The 16490-nt window shown below is 41.3% G+C and overlaps 1 protein-coding gene across 1 annotated transcript in view; it reads right to left on the reverse strand.

Annotated features, from left to right (window-relative positions):
- LOC122807215 (tubulin polyglutamylase TTLL13-like) overlaps positions 1-16490 on the reverse strand; it is a 2572017-nt gene that overhangs the window by 1600915 nt on the left and 954612 nt on the right. The window contains exon 4 of the mRNA XM_044078283.1: positions 6053-6171. Coding sequence (XP_043934218.1) covers positions 6053-6171 — 119 coding nt within the window. The remainder of the gene's footprint in view (positions 1-6052; positions 6172-16490) is intronic.

The following is a 16490-nucleotide window of genomic DNA, read 5'->3' on the forward strand; positions in this document are numbered from 1 at the left end:
CCTTGCACCCGGTGTCTGCTAGGTGCGACTTGTGAAACCAGTGTACCAGAGGAGGGCAGAGGTATAGACAGTCCAGTATTGCCAGCAGCAGCGAAAGCCTTCTCCATCAGTTGGAAGGCTGGTCCACCTGAAGAGGAGTGCATGTCTAGGACAGGGGTCACCACTCCCCTAACTGGCTCAGCCTGCCGACCCGGAGTCCCTGGATGGCTGTGGAGCAGTAAACTATGCATGTCACAACTGACATCCTGGGTCATAGCAAAACTTTCCGCCATGAAGGCAACTGCGGTTCCTTAGTGAGATCCATAAAAGGGACCGCAGAAGGGGAAGACTGTGCTATTTCCATGGACTTCAAAGGCAATGAAGGAGGAGAATAAGAAGGGGTCAATGGAGACGGGTGATCACCTCCCAAGGAAGAATAGTTCCTTAGGGGTAGGATACCTCTGGTCAAAAGCACCTGATCCACAAGACGCAACACATCATGTTTGGAAAGGCTTCTAGTGGAGACTGAGGGAGAAACAGGCCTGTCCACAGAAGCGGCAAACTCGGTGCCCATCTCCCCTGTCCGCACCAAGGACAATGGTGCTGAGAGAGATTGGACTATGGGTGTCTGCACCGAAGAAGTAATCGGTGCAGAGGTCATGGTCTGCACCTACACAGGGATCGGTGCCAAAGTGGTTGTCGGTACCAAAGCTGGAACAGACAAAACTGGAGTCAACAATAAAGGCATCAGTTCTGAGGAAAATCTCGGAGCTGACGAGGTCAAGGTCTGTGCCGACTGAATGGTCGGTGCCGATACAGTGGTAATAGTCTCAACTGAGGAGCCCCTCTGTGCCGATATAATGAAGGCTGCAGGAGACGACGGAGCCGAGACCACTAATGGAACCGAAGGCCTCGGTGCAGAAGGTCTAGGTACCAAAAGCACTGGGGCTGACAGAGTGAGCTCCGGAGCCAAAACATTAGCCTTTTTAGGTTTTGGTTGGCGGGAGTCCCCAGCCGGGGATGAAGGCAAAGATTTAGCCTTGGTAGGAACACCCAAGATTTTCTTATGGGCTCTAGGAGGGGTTGAGGCCTCCGACCCACAAATAGCCTCTGAAAAGGGAGATTTAAGGAGTCCCTTCAGTAACAGCTTGTTTTTCCTTTCCAACAAGGTTCTATTCGAAAAGTTTTCACAAATAGTACAGGGCGGATCAACAGACAAGTGGGACACCCCCAAACAATAAACACACAAAGAGTGTGCATCAGAAGTAGGTAGTTTGTGTCCACAATCAGAACACCACTTAAACCCCGGACTACCTTTCTTATCTGCCATGACAGCAAATTAATTAATAGAAGAGGTACCAGCAATGGTATAAGAGAATACCCGAAGGTATGAGAAAAAGGGGGAGGATTACCATTCTTTAAATGAATACTAACTCAAAGTGACTTATTCTGAAAACTTCAAAGGATTTATTATGAAAACTTTGACATTTCCAGACAGAAGCCAAGGTTCACGCTCCTTCCTGAACCACAACCTATTGTTGAGCTACTCATTTTATCATTTTTTTCTGCTCATTCTAGCTGGGTCTTCTCAGGTCCCACAGGATGATTTAGCTTAGAACAGGCTGCTTTCACCACTTGGGACCTTTACTTTTATAAACAAGTATGCAGAGTAGTAGACAGTAAGATGGCAGATGAGCAGGCTGGATTCAGATTAGGATGCAGCACAACTGACCCACTGTTTGCACGCACTGATAATGGAGAGAAATGGAGAGGAAGCTAGAGATAAGGAAAGAGTCCAATTGGGCATTCCTACACATGGAGAGAACATATGTCAATGTCTAAAGAAAGCTAATTTGGGCAGTCCTGCAATGGTTTGAAGTTCCAGTACCATTTGCAGAATCAGTGCAGGCTATGTACAAGGATCCAATGGCACAAATACAAACAATGTTTAGACTCACAAAAGGACTCCCAGTGGGAGTGGGTGTGCATCAGAGTTCAGCTCTGAGCCCACTGCTGTTCATACTGGTACTGGACTACATTAGCAAATAGGTTTGGAAGGGACAGATCAACAAAGCTGCTGTAAGCAGATGATGTGATTTTACAAACAAATGACGGGAATAAAATGCAAAACTGAAGGAATATTGACTAGAATTTAGTACAGACAATGCAGTTGTCCTGGCAGCAGATGGGAGAAATCAGAAAAAGCTGAAAACTGAGAGAAAAGGGAAAACACTAGAACAGATTCACACATTCAAATATCTAAGAGAGATGCTTGAGAAGAAAGAATGTTTGAATGATGATGCCAAAGCTAGAATCAGGGGTGCTGCAGCCAACTGGTACAAATTGTCAGGGGTAATGTGTGACAACAGAATGCCAAAGAAGCTAAAAAGCAAGGTGTGAAAAACACTAGTGCAACCAGTAATTCTGTATGGCATATAGTGTAAGCTAGAAATTATGCAGATGAAGTGCCTGAGATGGGTAGGATGCATACTGTGGGACAGACAAATAAATGATGACATCAGAGCAGAAGCCAAAGTACTGTAACTCCAATGAAAGAGAATATAAAAAAGAAAAGATTATAGTGGTTTGGGCTCATGGGTAGAACGCAGAAAATGATTTGGTGAAGAAGATTTGGGAGTGATAGAAATAAGGCAAAAGGAAAGGAGTATGCCCAGCCAAGTGATGGGCAGACTATGGGAGAGAAGATGTGTGACTTTCAGGCATGACTGACAAAGAAGGTAGAAAAGTGACACTCATTTGAGAGAGCTGGCAACAGTTTATGCAAAACTCTAGCCCCATACAGAAAAAAAAATAAGAAAAGGGGGTTGATTATGATAAAGCAACACAGCCAGCTGATATTTCGAGGACAGCAACTGTTATGCTTGTAAGACTGAAACTCCACAAGTGACTAGACAGAATGTATACTAAGTCTAAGACTGTAGTATCTTGGAGTACCTTCCTTATTCTGTAGTACAGCAACCTCAAAATAAGTAAATAAAAGTGTCAGCTGGTCTTAACCCCCACACCAGCAAAAATTATTTCAACATTTTATACTGAGTTTCAACATTCGCTATTTCAGACTGAACTCTAATGGCTATAAAGCAGAACTGTAAGTCTATTCTCCAAGGGATATTGAATGGTGAAGAATCCGATTACAAATCAACTTACAGCAGACTAGTCCAATTCATATATACAAATCTTTTAGCAACAATCCTTATGCTGTAAATCTATATAAAATATATACGGATATAATACTGCACAGGCAACCATCACTCTGAGGTTGTAGGTGAGCCTGGATATACAGCTCTGATTTTCTAATCACAAAGACCTTGCACTGACTACTCAAACACTGCAGAAGTGAACAGCATCACATCACTTGCAATATCAACCAACGGAGCTTGCTTTCATTGCCTAACATAAGGCATGTGGCTATGTAACGACTCACCATAGGACCAGTAATCAAGAAGCCTCAGTCCTCACCACTGGCAATAGTGGGGGATGTACACTGGAAGGATAACAGACAATATTTCCAGATAGAGCTTTCTGCATCAAGTGCAATTTCCCTTAAGAGCACACAGAGACCACAGTCTGTCTGGGGCTGGTTTCTCCCTCTTTCCCCAGATCACACACACACACACACACACACACACACACACACACACACACACACACACACACACACACACACACACACACACACACTTTCAGGTACATGCACACACACCTAGGAAAGTCTGGCACAAATTTACTAGCTATGCCCTCTTTTGCCCAGATTATAAGGTAGTTATCACTGTCACCAGCCAACATATCAACTACTTTAAAGCCCTTAACAAAGGGTGCCCAATCTTACTGTGTAATGTTGCTATTAATACAAATGATAGTTTGACCAAGAGCAAGACTATTAGGAGTGGCCTGCACAGTGTCACCAAATAAATATGCAAGGACTCTCAGAACTTAAATAGCTCTACACAGATCCACCACAATGAAATGTTTAAATGCATTTAATAATAAATAATAAAAGAGCAAGACAATACTAAACATATATTCAGAGTGACATCAGAGTTCAAAACTGTAGGAAATATTTAAAACAACATTGCAGGACAGTCTCAAATAAATAAATAAAAATATCTAAACTAAGCCTCACTATATTCCTGACTGTATCTAAGAGAATTACTATACACTAGTTAACTTACTAAAGAGCAAGGCAAATGTGGTGAATGGATCTTCTAGTTGTTGTCAGGTCAAAGACAGAATACAGAATGCTGTCTCTCTCTAACAGACTTCTTAAATTAATATCTCAAATATTACTGTTGGGATAGCTTGCAGAATTACATCATTTCTTGTTATCTGACTCTATCCCAGGTGAAACCTCCACTGATGGAAGATGGTAGTATTTAGCATCTACCCTTGAAAATACATAGACCTCAGATCTTTGGCAGATGCTGGAAGTCATAAAACAATTGCATGCCTTCACATTTCAAAACTAGTAATTATTTCACGATAAGGACAATACAGAAAACTTCTCAGCACAGACAGTGTGTCTCCTTGTTACACTGAAACTGAAAGATGCCATCTTTTATGGCCTAGCCATAAAGTAATTTAATTTCAGTTTTTATTTCTGAAGTTAACTTCCTGCATTCCAGTTTCCACTGTTAAAATATATACAGCTAAACAGTTATGATAGTGCATGCACATTTCTGTTCTATTCCAAAAGGGCAGACTGTGGTTACATTTTAAGCACAAGCACTTTATAAAATATCTTTTCAACACACATGTCTGTACAGACCAGTTTGATATACACATGGCATACAACAGTTGTATCACAAGCATCTTATATAGCTCATGTTGATATTCACAAATGCCATATAATTATTTACAAATTTCCAGATAGCTGTGGTGGCAGTATCTCCCTTTGTCACACGCTAAATTAATGTTAGCAAATTATCTAATAAAAACAGTTATTCTTGAATAGAAGGGACACTGGTCTAGTAAAGCAAAACTACACCTGACTTTTGCCCCAAAATGATTAAAAACATCATAAATCCTGTTCTGACATTGATAACAGTGTGATAATTCAGTAAAAGTACACAGCCAACAGGCCATCCTTATTTTCCCTTTTCTAAGCCAAATTCCTTCTAGACAGGGGTTCAGGTTGAGGCGACAGACAGTTACAACATGCAGAGACTGAAGACCACATTCCAGTGACAAAATGCTCAGGGATTTCGAACATTATGAATAACTATCTGTCTCTTTACAAACACTACTTAAAGTGCTGCTGGGAAAGGGTCTATGGATGTAATGAAGGGCATTTCTAAAAAGCTTAGCAGCACAAGAATGATAATTAAGAAAAAATGTCTGTTTCATGTTGGTCATCTGCAAACTATAAAAAGTGTGAGACCAGAAAGGACTGCAGACACAATCATATTGCTTAACTGAGTGATGACACTATCTTTGCCACAAAATGATGCAGTTGTAAGTAATATTGCAGATACATTTCTTTCAGCATGGCCACATTAAATAGGGATATACACAGTCCAGTAAAGAAAAAGAATCATGACAAAGTCTATAACTAATGGCAACTGGCTGAGCTGGCATGGGAGTTGCTGTAGCTAACATGAAAGGAAAAAAAATTAAATTCCTAAGTTAGCAAGGAAAAGGTTTGACTATTGAACTAATCACACACACACACACACACACACACACACACACACACACACACACACACACACACACACACACACACACACACACACACACCATGCTGCAGTGTGTCAAAGGTGCTGGTGTTTACCCCAAATGCCCTTATGACCACTTCATTAGAGTTTTCAATGAGTCTACTGTGAGCTTTCTATTTTTAGGGAAGGAAAATCTCACAGCAGTACCTACAGCATCAATCCCAGCCTGTCATGGTATTACCTACTATACCAGACGTACTCCTCCTCAGTTCTAAAATCGGGGTGCACTTGGTCAAGCATGTATCAGTACTCCTCAAGATGAGCAGAAAAGATTCACAAACAGGTGCTAATCATATCACCAGTATGAACCCTATTGGTAAACATAAAGCTATACCTACCTGAAATCTTTTCATCTCCATGACTCGCTCAAGGGACACTGAGTAATCTGTCCAAAACAGAATCCACTCTTCATCTTCTCCCACCTCTTTAAGTCCACAAATTCTGGCAGCACGACGCACTACAAGCAAGCACACCAAATAAATGTCTACACGACAGACAGATATAGTCAATTTTCTTTTACATTAGTTACCATTTCTATCTCAAACAGTCCCACACTCTGCCTTTGCAAGTAAAGTCCTGAAACAAACAGTCTGGTTACAATGAAAAGACAAGGTAACTCCCTTACCTATTCTGAAGCACAGCGATCAACTTCCTTGAAATCTGACTTATCTAAAAATGATTGACCTCTAATTGTTTGATGTGTTCATCATAAAATGTGTCATTTTCTGACATATATTTGAGGAATGAAGTAATTAAATATACAGTGGCTATAAAAAGTTTACACACCCCTGTTAAAATGCTAGGTTTGTGTGATATAAAAAAATAAGACCACAATAAATCATTTCAAAACTTTTCCCATCTTTTCCCACTGAAGCATTGACTTTATTGTTTTTAAGAGTTGCTATACAGTGTTCCTTTAAGTAAGCTAGGTTCTAATTGTATGATGTCATAATTATTTGATTGTTTTAGCATTTAAATGTGATGGTGTTTGTTTGATTGTAGTCTCAAGAAGAGGTGTATCCGTGAAAGCGCTTATGCCATTAAATGCTTTTGTTTTTAGCCTTGTTACAACCAGTGTTATTGTTTTTTTCTTAGTACATTTTGTTTTCACTGGTTGTTTTATCGGTTTGGGAGTTTTATTTTATAATAATACCAGTACTATCTGCCTTATGTAGTTTCAAAATCATTTTTTTAAACAGTCAGTAATAAATCATGTGATCAGTCATTTGTATCATTTGAATATATATTCATTTATTAAAAAACAACAATGCAGCTCTGTGACGATGTGAGTTATTAAAAGTAAAAACATGCTCTACAACATTTGAAACAGATTAATATAAAATAATAAAATAAAGCTTTCGGACTATAAGCCATTCCTCAGTGTTGTAAGAACATATACAAACCTGAGGAAGGGCTTATAGTCCGAAAGCTTTGTTTTATTATTTTATATTAAACTGTTTTGAATGTTGTGGAGCATGTTTTTACTTTTGCTTTATCCATTTTGTGGTTTGCTGTTGCTTCACTTTGCCATAGTGCTCATTTTTGTTTTCGTGACGATGTGAATTATTCCCATCTCTATCAGGGAGAATAGGGCAGTGCATATGTGACATATACCAGCATGGTTAGCTGGAGTTTTGTAAATAATTTTCTGTCATTTGACTATCACACTGACTTGTACAGATACTTATGTTAAAATGTATCAACAGTGTTATTATAACTGATTAAATGTTTATGTTTAAAGAATTCTATAGTTTTCAAATACTGCAACAGATCTTAGAAAAAGCTCTGAGTCTGTACTCTACCAGAGTCATGTGATCAAATGTGATGTCATTCTATAACCAGCACTAAGGGGATGGAACTCACAGATCAGCTTGTTTTGTTTTCTTTGGAACCTGATATAAAAATCTATGACAGTTATCACAGTCATTTCAGTTAGATCAGTGTAAGATGGAAGAACATCACTGCCTAGTGGAGAAAGTATTTCAGCATCTCATCTTGCCTTGCTGAATTAATTAAGTTAGCTAGGGAACAGTTCTTTAGACAGTCAGGAACTACAGTGAGATTAGCTGAGTATTGTTTTCTGCATCTGCTTGAATCTGTCCAAATGTGTAAATTTTTTATCTCCTGTGATTGAAATTTTAATGTTTATTGCACTTAAAAATGTAATATCCTCATGCTTTGAAACTCTGATGTTTATTGCACTTAAAAATGTAATATCCTCATGTTTTCTATTTTATTATTTAGTATTAAATATTTTATATATCTTATTGTGGCTGATCTTTTAGAGATTTATTTTAACATCTTGAGAGTACTTGTGCATATTCTAGTGATGCCTTGGCCACTCCAAAAAAAGCCTTGCTGACTGTGTTACACTCTACCATTTATGTTAGTACTGCTTTTATTTAATATAATGGAATACCCTTGTAAGAGTCTGACAGTGACAGGCTTGTTGCAGCATCATTCCTTTATTTGCCTGTGCATAAGGGTGCACAGCTAGTAAACCTGTGCAAGCCTTTTCCAGGTGTGTATGAAAATCAAATACGCAGGTGTGGGTGTGTCAATCACTTGGAACTGCTCTTGGGGGAAATGGTGCTTGATGCAGAGAGCTGCATTCTAAATTACTGAGTAAATCCATTCCTGTTCTTAGTGACAGTCTCTCACCAGTATCAGTGGTGAGGATTGAGGCACTTTGACTACTGGACTGGACTAGAAAGAGGCCTGTCACATATTAGTGTCAGAATGATGGGTTATTACTTGACCTCAGTGGCCTGTGGGCAGTTGTCACTGAAGTTGTGTGTACTCTCAACAGCCACAAGGTACACATTCAGAGTTTCATTTTCACAACAGTTTTATTTATTTTTATTAGTTTAGTTTAGTCAGGGAAAGCAGGCAAATATGTCTGCAGAAGAGTATAATAAGATGACAATCAGCTGGCCAAGGTGTGCGAAGCCAAAGGACTGGTGCATGCTAACCGAACTAAAGAGGAAAGGATTTCAGCTTTAATCATAGCTACAGCACAGACCAGTGGCCAGGAGGACAACCAGTCTGGTGATGTAGATGTGCAGTCTTCAAAAACAGGACAGTTCATCTTTTCCTCAGAGGACTTAAAAAACTCTGTCTGGAGTTAAAAAGACTTGAACTGGAGGCCAAATGTTTGGAGACCAAAGAGAAACTGTAGCGTTTGGACTCTGAAGAAAAGGAGAAGCAATGTCAGCATGAACTGGAGACCGAAGAATGACTGTGATTTTTGGAGATCGAAGAACATGAGAGATTACGGCATTTGGAGATCAAAGAAAATGAGAGATTGTAGTGAGTGGAGGCTGAAGAAAAACAGAAGCAGTGACAACATGAGAGGGAAATGCTGACCCTTTGCCAGGGTCATGGAGGTAATGGGGAAGGGAAAACTGGACCCCAGAAGCAATAAAAGTCAGTACATTTCTTCCACAATTTACAGAGGGGGATGACTTTGATAGTTTTATTCATATATCTGAAAGAGGATATAAACAGTATAGCATTGACCAAGAGCTCTGGGTATGGTTCCTGACCCCCTTAAAGCTGTAACTGATGTTTCTAAATTGTCTGATTGTTTAAACTATGACAGAGTGAAGCAATGTTTATTGAACTGTTATAAGCTAACACCCGAAGTTTACAGAAAAAAAAGTTTTGTGAACACAGATGCAACGCAGATGAAAATATATGTGATTATATTGCTGAGTTAAGCACTTATTTTCATAGGTGAGTGAGTGGGTGTCAGGTCACCACTTTTGAAAGACTGGCAGACTTTTTGGTGAGGGAACAAGCCCTTAATACTTTGCTTGAGGACATAAAGATCTGATTGGCAGACTGGGAGTGTGACTCTGCAGATGAGCTGGGGAGAAAATGAGATCTCTACTTAGCAAGCAGGGCATCACTGCACAAGAAGGGGGATACCCAGTGCTGCACAAAAATATAAAGAAATTCACAGTGGGCAGCCTAAACCACCTCAACAGAGTCTACAGTAACAGGGGAAGCCGCTAGTTCAGGTACACGGCCACGATTAGGGGGTTAGATGTTTTAACTGTAACCATAGGGGCCACATAGTATACAAATGTCCACTGAAGCAAGGTGGGGAACAAAAGGTGAGGGCGTCAGCAATTGGGAATAGCAGTGTGCCAGTAGTAAGTTGTGTGGAGACAACAGGGGTACCAAACTATCGCCGGAGTTTGTATCCTATCTTATTGGATGGAAGACAGGCTACTGCTAAGAGAGAGACAACCTCTGACATAACCACTGTGAAGCATGCAGTGGTTAAAGAGAAGTAGTACTTGCTTGGGCAGTCCAGTCCAGTGAGAGCTTTAGGAGGGATCCCATTCTAAATACCTTTGGCTAGGGTTCACTTTGACTGGGTGGGTGGAAAAGGAAGCAAGCAGGTAGCTGTGTTTGTGGATATTCCTGCAGATGTCTTGACAGGGAATGATTTTGATAATACAGTACATTGTGTGCATGCAGTTACACGCAGTCAGGCTTGGAGACAGGCATGTTGGTTTGGTAGTCTGGGGAGACCCAGAGAGACTCCACACCTGAAGCTGGGGCTGATAATGTGGCTATTTCAGGGAGGGAGATATCCTGTAGCAGTGGGTCTGAAAATGAGCCACAGCAGCTAGTAGGTACTGGTGTTCCCACAGACAGGGTGACTGCAAGGACAGAGGTTGACAGTGAGGTATTGCTGTTGGAAGATACTGGAATTCCTGTGGAAGGGGAACTGGGAATGGTCAAAAAAGTGGAGTTGAGACAGGCTCAGCTTTCAAACCCTATCTTACGAGGCTTGAGGGAGGTAGCTAAAGAGGCACATGATGCTCAAGAAAAAGATGAGTCTGTATACTGGAATAAAGGGTTACTGTACAGAGTGGTTCCCTGAGGGAGGGCTAGATGGTGAGGTAATACAGCAGTTGGTAGTGCCCACACCCTACTCTCTGGCACTTTGAGCCATAGCTCATGACTTTCCTTTTGCATGTCATATGGGCATAAAGCACACCAAGAGACGTATTATGCAGTACTTCTATTGGCCTAGGATTGGAAAGGATGTAACAGGGTACTGCAGGACCTGTGAGTACTGCGAAAAGGTAAGCAAGGCAGGGGACAAGGTCAAAGCTCCATTGATGCCTTTGCCTGTGACTGAGGAGCCATTTCAGAGGGTAGCTATGGATATTGTGGGACATCTGAGCACCCCAAGTTCCACAGGGAAGAAGTATATTCTGGTAGTAGTAGACTATGCTACTAAATTCCCTGAGAAGGTGGCTCTGTCCTCCATCGAGGTAGAAAAGGTGGCAAATGGTTTGTTTCAGATTTTCAGCAGGGTAGGTTTCCTGAGAGAAATACTAACTGACAGAGGTTCCAACTTCATGCCAGACCTGCTAGCTTGTCTGTGGAAGCATTGTGGGGTGAAGCACCTACAGACCAGCCCCTACCATCCCCAGACTAATGGTCTTGTGTAGAGGTTAAACTCTACACTAAAGGCCGCGCTACACACATTTACACACCAGTTTAGGAGAGAGTGGGACAAATATTTGCCCCATCTATTGTTTGCATACAGAGAGGTAGCCCAGGAATCCACATGTTTTTCACCCTCTGAATTGCTGTATGGGCATAGGGTGAGGGGGCCTTTAGATATGATTCGTGATGAGTAGAAGGGTAAGTGTGAATCCCACAAGGAGTCTGCTGTGGCATATGTCCTAAACTTCAGGACAAGGCTTAGGGAGCTCTTGGGCTTGACCCAACAGAACCTGCTAGGAGCTCAGCAGCAGAAAAAGGTCTGGTATGACAGGGTTGCTCGAGCCCGAGACTATGCTGTGGGACAGCAGGTTTTGGTGCTCATTCCTGTCAGACACAATAAGCTGCATGCAGCTTGGGAGGGACCCTTCAAAGTGGTAAGGAAAGTCAGTAATTTTAATTATATGGTAAACCTGATGGACAGGAGGCAGGGGCGCAAATTGCACTATGTTAACACTCTGAAGCCTCAGCATATCAGGGAGGTCTGGGCATACTGCAAAGGGCAGGGTTGACCATTAAGCTCAGTATCTGTCAGGTGAGTATGGCTGAGGTCTCCTACCTGGGACATAGAATGAGGAATAGTACAATTAGGCCAGAACCTGCCAAAGTGGAAGTTATTCAGAGGTGGCCTGCCCCTGTTACCAAAAAAGCAGGAGAGGGCATTCTTGGGGACAGTGGGGTACTATAGAAAGTTTGTTCTCAATTATAGTGCAATAGCTGCTCCCCTCACAGATCTGACAAGGAAAAACAGGCCAGATAAGGTAGTATGGACCCCAGCCTGCAAGCACACATTCCAAAAGATTAAAGGGGCTTTGGGAGGACCCCCTGTGTTAGCCAGTCCAGATTTCAGCAATGCCAATGAAGATAAACTCCCAAGGCAGGGTATATGTCAATGTGTTCCCACTAGGCCCATTTTTCTACAAAGCAGGGAAGAGATGTGACAATGTGCGGTACTGCCATCTGTACCAAGCAGAACAGAGCAGTGCATATGTGACATATGACAGCATGGTTAGCTGGAGTTTTGAAAATAGTTTTGTAAATACTTTTCTGTTATTTGTCTATCACACTGACTTGTACTGATGCTTACGTTAAAAAATGTATTGACAGTGTTATTATAACTGATTAAATGTGTATGTTTAAACAAAAAAGTCTATAATTTTCAAATACTGCAACAGATCTTAGAAAAGCTCTCAGTCTGTACTCTGCCAGAGTCATGTGATCAAATGTGATGTCATTCTATAACCAGCACTGAGGGGATGGAATTCAAAGATCAGCTTGTTTTGTTTTCTTTGGAACCTGATATAAAAATCTATGACAGTTATCACAGTCATTTCAGTTAGCTCAGTGTAAGATGGAAGAACATCACATTGCGTAGTGGAAGTAAGCATTTCAGCATCTCATCTTGCCTTGCTGAACTAATTAAGTTAGCTAGGGAACAGTTTTTCTTTAGATAGTCAGGAATTACAGTGAGATTAGCTGAGTATCATTTTTTTTCTGCATCTGCTTGAATCTTTCCAACTGTTATTTTTATTTTTCCTGTGAATGAAACTCTGAAGTTTATTGCACTTAAATATTTAATATTCTCATGTTTTCTGTTTTATTATTAAACATTTGTATACCTTTTATTATGGCTGGTCTTTTAGAGATTTCTTTTAACATCTTGAGAGTACTTGTGCTTATTGTAGTGATGCCTTGGCCACTCCGAAAAGCCATGCTGTTTGGGTTACACTCTACCATTTATGTTAGCATTGATTTTACTCAGTATAACTGGATACCATTGCAAGAGCTTGACAGTGACTGGCTGGTAGCAGCATCACTACCTTATTTGTCTGGGCATAAGGGGGCTCAGACAGTAAATCTGTGCCAGCCTTTTCCAGGTGTGTGTGTGTGTGTGTGTGTGTGTGTGTGTGTGTGTGTGTGTGTGTGCGTGCGTGCGTGTGTGTGTGTGTGTGTGTGTGTGTGTGTGTGTGAAAATTAATTACCCTCATGTGAGAGTGTCAGTCACTTGGAACTGCTCTTGGGGGAAATTCATTCCTGTTCTTAGTGATGGTCTCTCACCAGTATCAGTGGTGAGGATTGAGGCTCTTTGATTACTGACCTGGGGTAAAGAGAGGCCATCACAATCTCACACACTTAGTTTTAAAATTTGTTTAACTAAATCCATTAAAATAACATCAAGAAAATATTTTAAAAAAAAGTTACAAAATCCATAGAGGGTAAAATTTAGTGTTGCAATAGAACACTGCAACAATGCTAACTATCACAAAATTATTTTATACAACTTAATATTAGAAAAACAGTTCATACACACAGAGCTGACCTGTCTTTCTAATTTCTTTTGCTCTGTATAGGTAGAAACATAACTGTCTATCAACATCCAGTAAGTCTAGCTTACATGTCCCTTTATTTGTACATTTTGGAAAGAATTCCGGTAAATTAACGGATTGGTTGATGATGTATTCTGACACCATCTTAGGAAGGAAGGAAGCACTGGTATGTAATGTGACCCTATCCTTATAAAAAATCAAATATGGATAATGCTTGAATTTCTGAAATTCGTCTAGCAGATGTAATTGCAACTAAAAAGATAGTGTTCCAGGTCAAAATTTTAAGATCACATTTAGCTGCAGGTTCAAAGGGAGAGTGAATTAAGGTTTGCAGTACCAAATTTAAATCCCATGGTGGCATGGGGTCTTTATAAGGGGGTCTTAGCAGAAGAATACCTCTCAAAAAGGCCTTGCACAGCTTAGAGGAAGCCAGTGAAGAATTTTGAAACCCCACATGATTGCTGCGAGTTGAACTTTAATAACTGATGAAATAGTGCCCTCATTAAATAAACTTGCTAAAAATTCTAGAACTGACTGAAATGGAGCTGAGAAGGGATCTGATTTGGCTCTGCTCAATAAACAAATCTTTTCCATTTACTCCTGTAGAGTTTCCTAGTAGAAGGTTTATGGGAAGATAAAAGTATACAACAAACAGGGAAAGAGAGCATTGGCTGCCTGGTTAACAGAACTGGAGAAGCCATGCTGTTAGCTTGAGATTGGAGATATCTGGGTGAACCATGTCTGTCGCGTAAGACAGAAGATGTGGAATTGGATCCAGAATCCAAGGTGGACATCACTGATGAGACTAAAGGATAGGAAACTAAATCTGCCGAGACCAATAAGGTGCAATGAGGATGACTTTGCTCTTCAACTGGGCTGCCTTCTGAAGGAATTTGGGAATTGGAGGATAAGCATATATAGAAGACCAGGGACCCAATTATGGAGTAGAGCATCCTTCAGTAATTTTCCCGGTACGGGGATCAGGGCAAAGAAACTGCTGCACTTGTTGTTTAGGGGTGATGCAAAAAGATTGCAGCAAGGATGGATCTGCTCAATTTGCCTGCTATCATGTTGGACTTCCCCGGAATATGCATTGCTATTAGAAAGCAGATGGAAGATATCACCCATTGCCACACTTTGAGGGATTCTCGACACAGGGGACAAGATCTGGTTCACTCTTATTTGTTGATGCACCAAACTACTGACATGTTTTCTGTCTGGATTACAATTGTCCCGAGAGGGAGAGAGTGTTGGAAAGCTTATAACACCAAAAGCACCATTCTCATCTTCATAACACTAACATGCAAGTTGGCCTCTTTGGAAGACCAAGTGCCCTGGACTGTTTTAGGAAATGCCCCTCCCAACCCAATTTCGGATGTGTCCATGGTCACTATGGCCTTGGGCTGAGGGAGGATGAAAGGACAGCCTTGTAACAGCTGCTGTGACTGCATCCACCAAGAAAGATATTGTTTGCATGCCTGGGTTATTTTTATCTTTGCTGACATGGGTTGAGAAAGCATTGACCATTGTGTTGCTAGCATCCATTGTAGAATTCCCATGTGGAACCTTGCTAAAGAAAGCAAAACTATTGCCACTGACATTGAAACCAGGGCTTGCAGAATCAATCGGGCTGAAATTCTAGTACTGCAAATTATTTTCCTGACCTGCATCCTTATTGTTTGCACTCTTGATAGTGAAATTGATAGTCAAAGAGAAGCTACCATAGATACTGTGTTGAACACTGCTCCTATGAATTCTAATGTTTTCATTGGTTGTAAATGAGACTTCTAATTTATGATTATTCTGCAATATGAAAAGGTCTGTAACACCTGATCTCGAGCTTCTATCAGTCAATACCTGGTTGGGGCGGTAATGAGCCAGTCATTTAAATATGGAAACACTCAGAATCTTTGCAGTCTCAAGTGAGCTGCTATCACTGCCATGCACTTGGTGAACACCCTGGAGGCTGTGGTGAGGCCAAAGGGCAGTGCCCTGAAATGATAGTGGCTGCCTCCCAGACAGAAGCTTTAAGTACTTTCTGGCTCGTCTATTCATCGTTATATGATGGTAAGCATCCTGAAGATCTATCGAGCATATCCAGTCACTCTTGCCCAGAAAGGGGAGAGTGGACTGAACCGTGACCACACAGAACTTTGTGGGTTACACCGACTTGTTCAGTACACTGAGATGCAAAACTTGATCTCCAGTCCCCTGTTTTCTTTGGTACTAAAAAGAAACTTGAGTAAGTTCTGGATTCTATTTGGTCTGGTGGGACCTCCTGGATGACTCTTTTTTTTCTAGCAGTTTTTGTATTTCTAGTGTTGCTGTTTTCTTCTAATTGGGTGGAACATCTGGAAATTTTCTTGACAATGGAGGAGGCAGGGAAAAGGGAATTATATAAATTCTGAAAATAATTCTCTGGACCCAACTCTCTTTTGTTACATTTAGCCAGGCTCTCAGGTGCAGAGATAAATAACTCCCAACTGCCTCCAGCGGTAGGCAATCAGGCCTCCATTCAGGACTACTGAAAGGGTCTGTCTGAAAAGGAATCTCTAGACTTCCAGTTTTGCGGGCCTCCTCTGCCACGGGGGGAAATGTCTTCCATTACCGCTCCCCCCTGCCTCTGGGAGAACTACCCCCACGTGTGTCCTGGAAAGGACCCTGAGATTTTCTGAACCACATTTTTGACCTCCTTGTTGCTTCCTGGAAAAGGTCCTTTGAGGGGTCAAAAACACAAGCCCACTCCAGAGGGGGTCTTTCCATCTTTCTCACACCTTGAGAGTGTGTACTTTACTGTGAGGCCAAACAAAGAAGTGCCTTCAAAGGGAGCACTGACGAATGATGACTTGAAGGACTCTGCAAAATCACATACGTGCATCCAGGCATGCCTCCTGATGAAAATACCTGAACCCACATCCCT

This window comes from Protopterus annectens, chromosome 7.part0 (assembly GCF_019279795.1).
Source record: "Protopterus annectens isolate FY-2018-M chromosome 7.part0, PAN1.0, whole genome shotgun sequence".
NCBI classification, from domain to species: Eukaryota; Metazoa; Chordata; order Ceratodontiformes; family Protopteridae; genus Protopterus; species Protopterus annectens.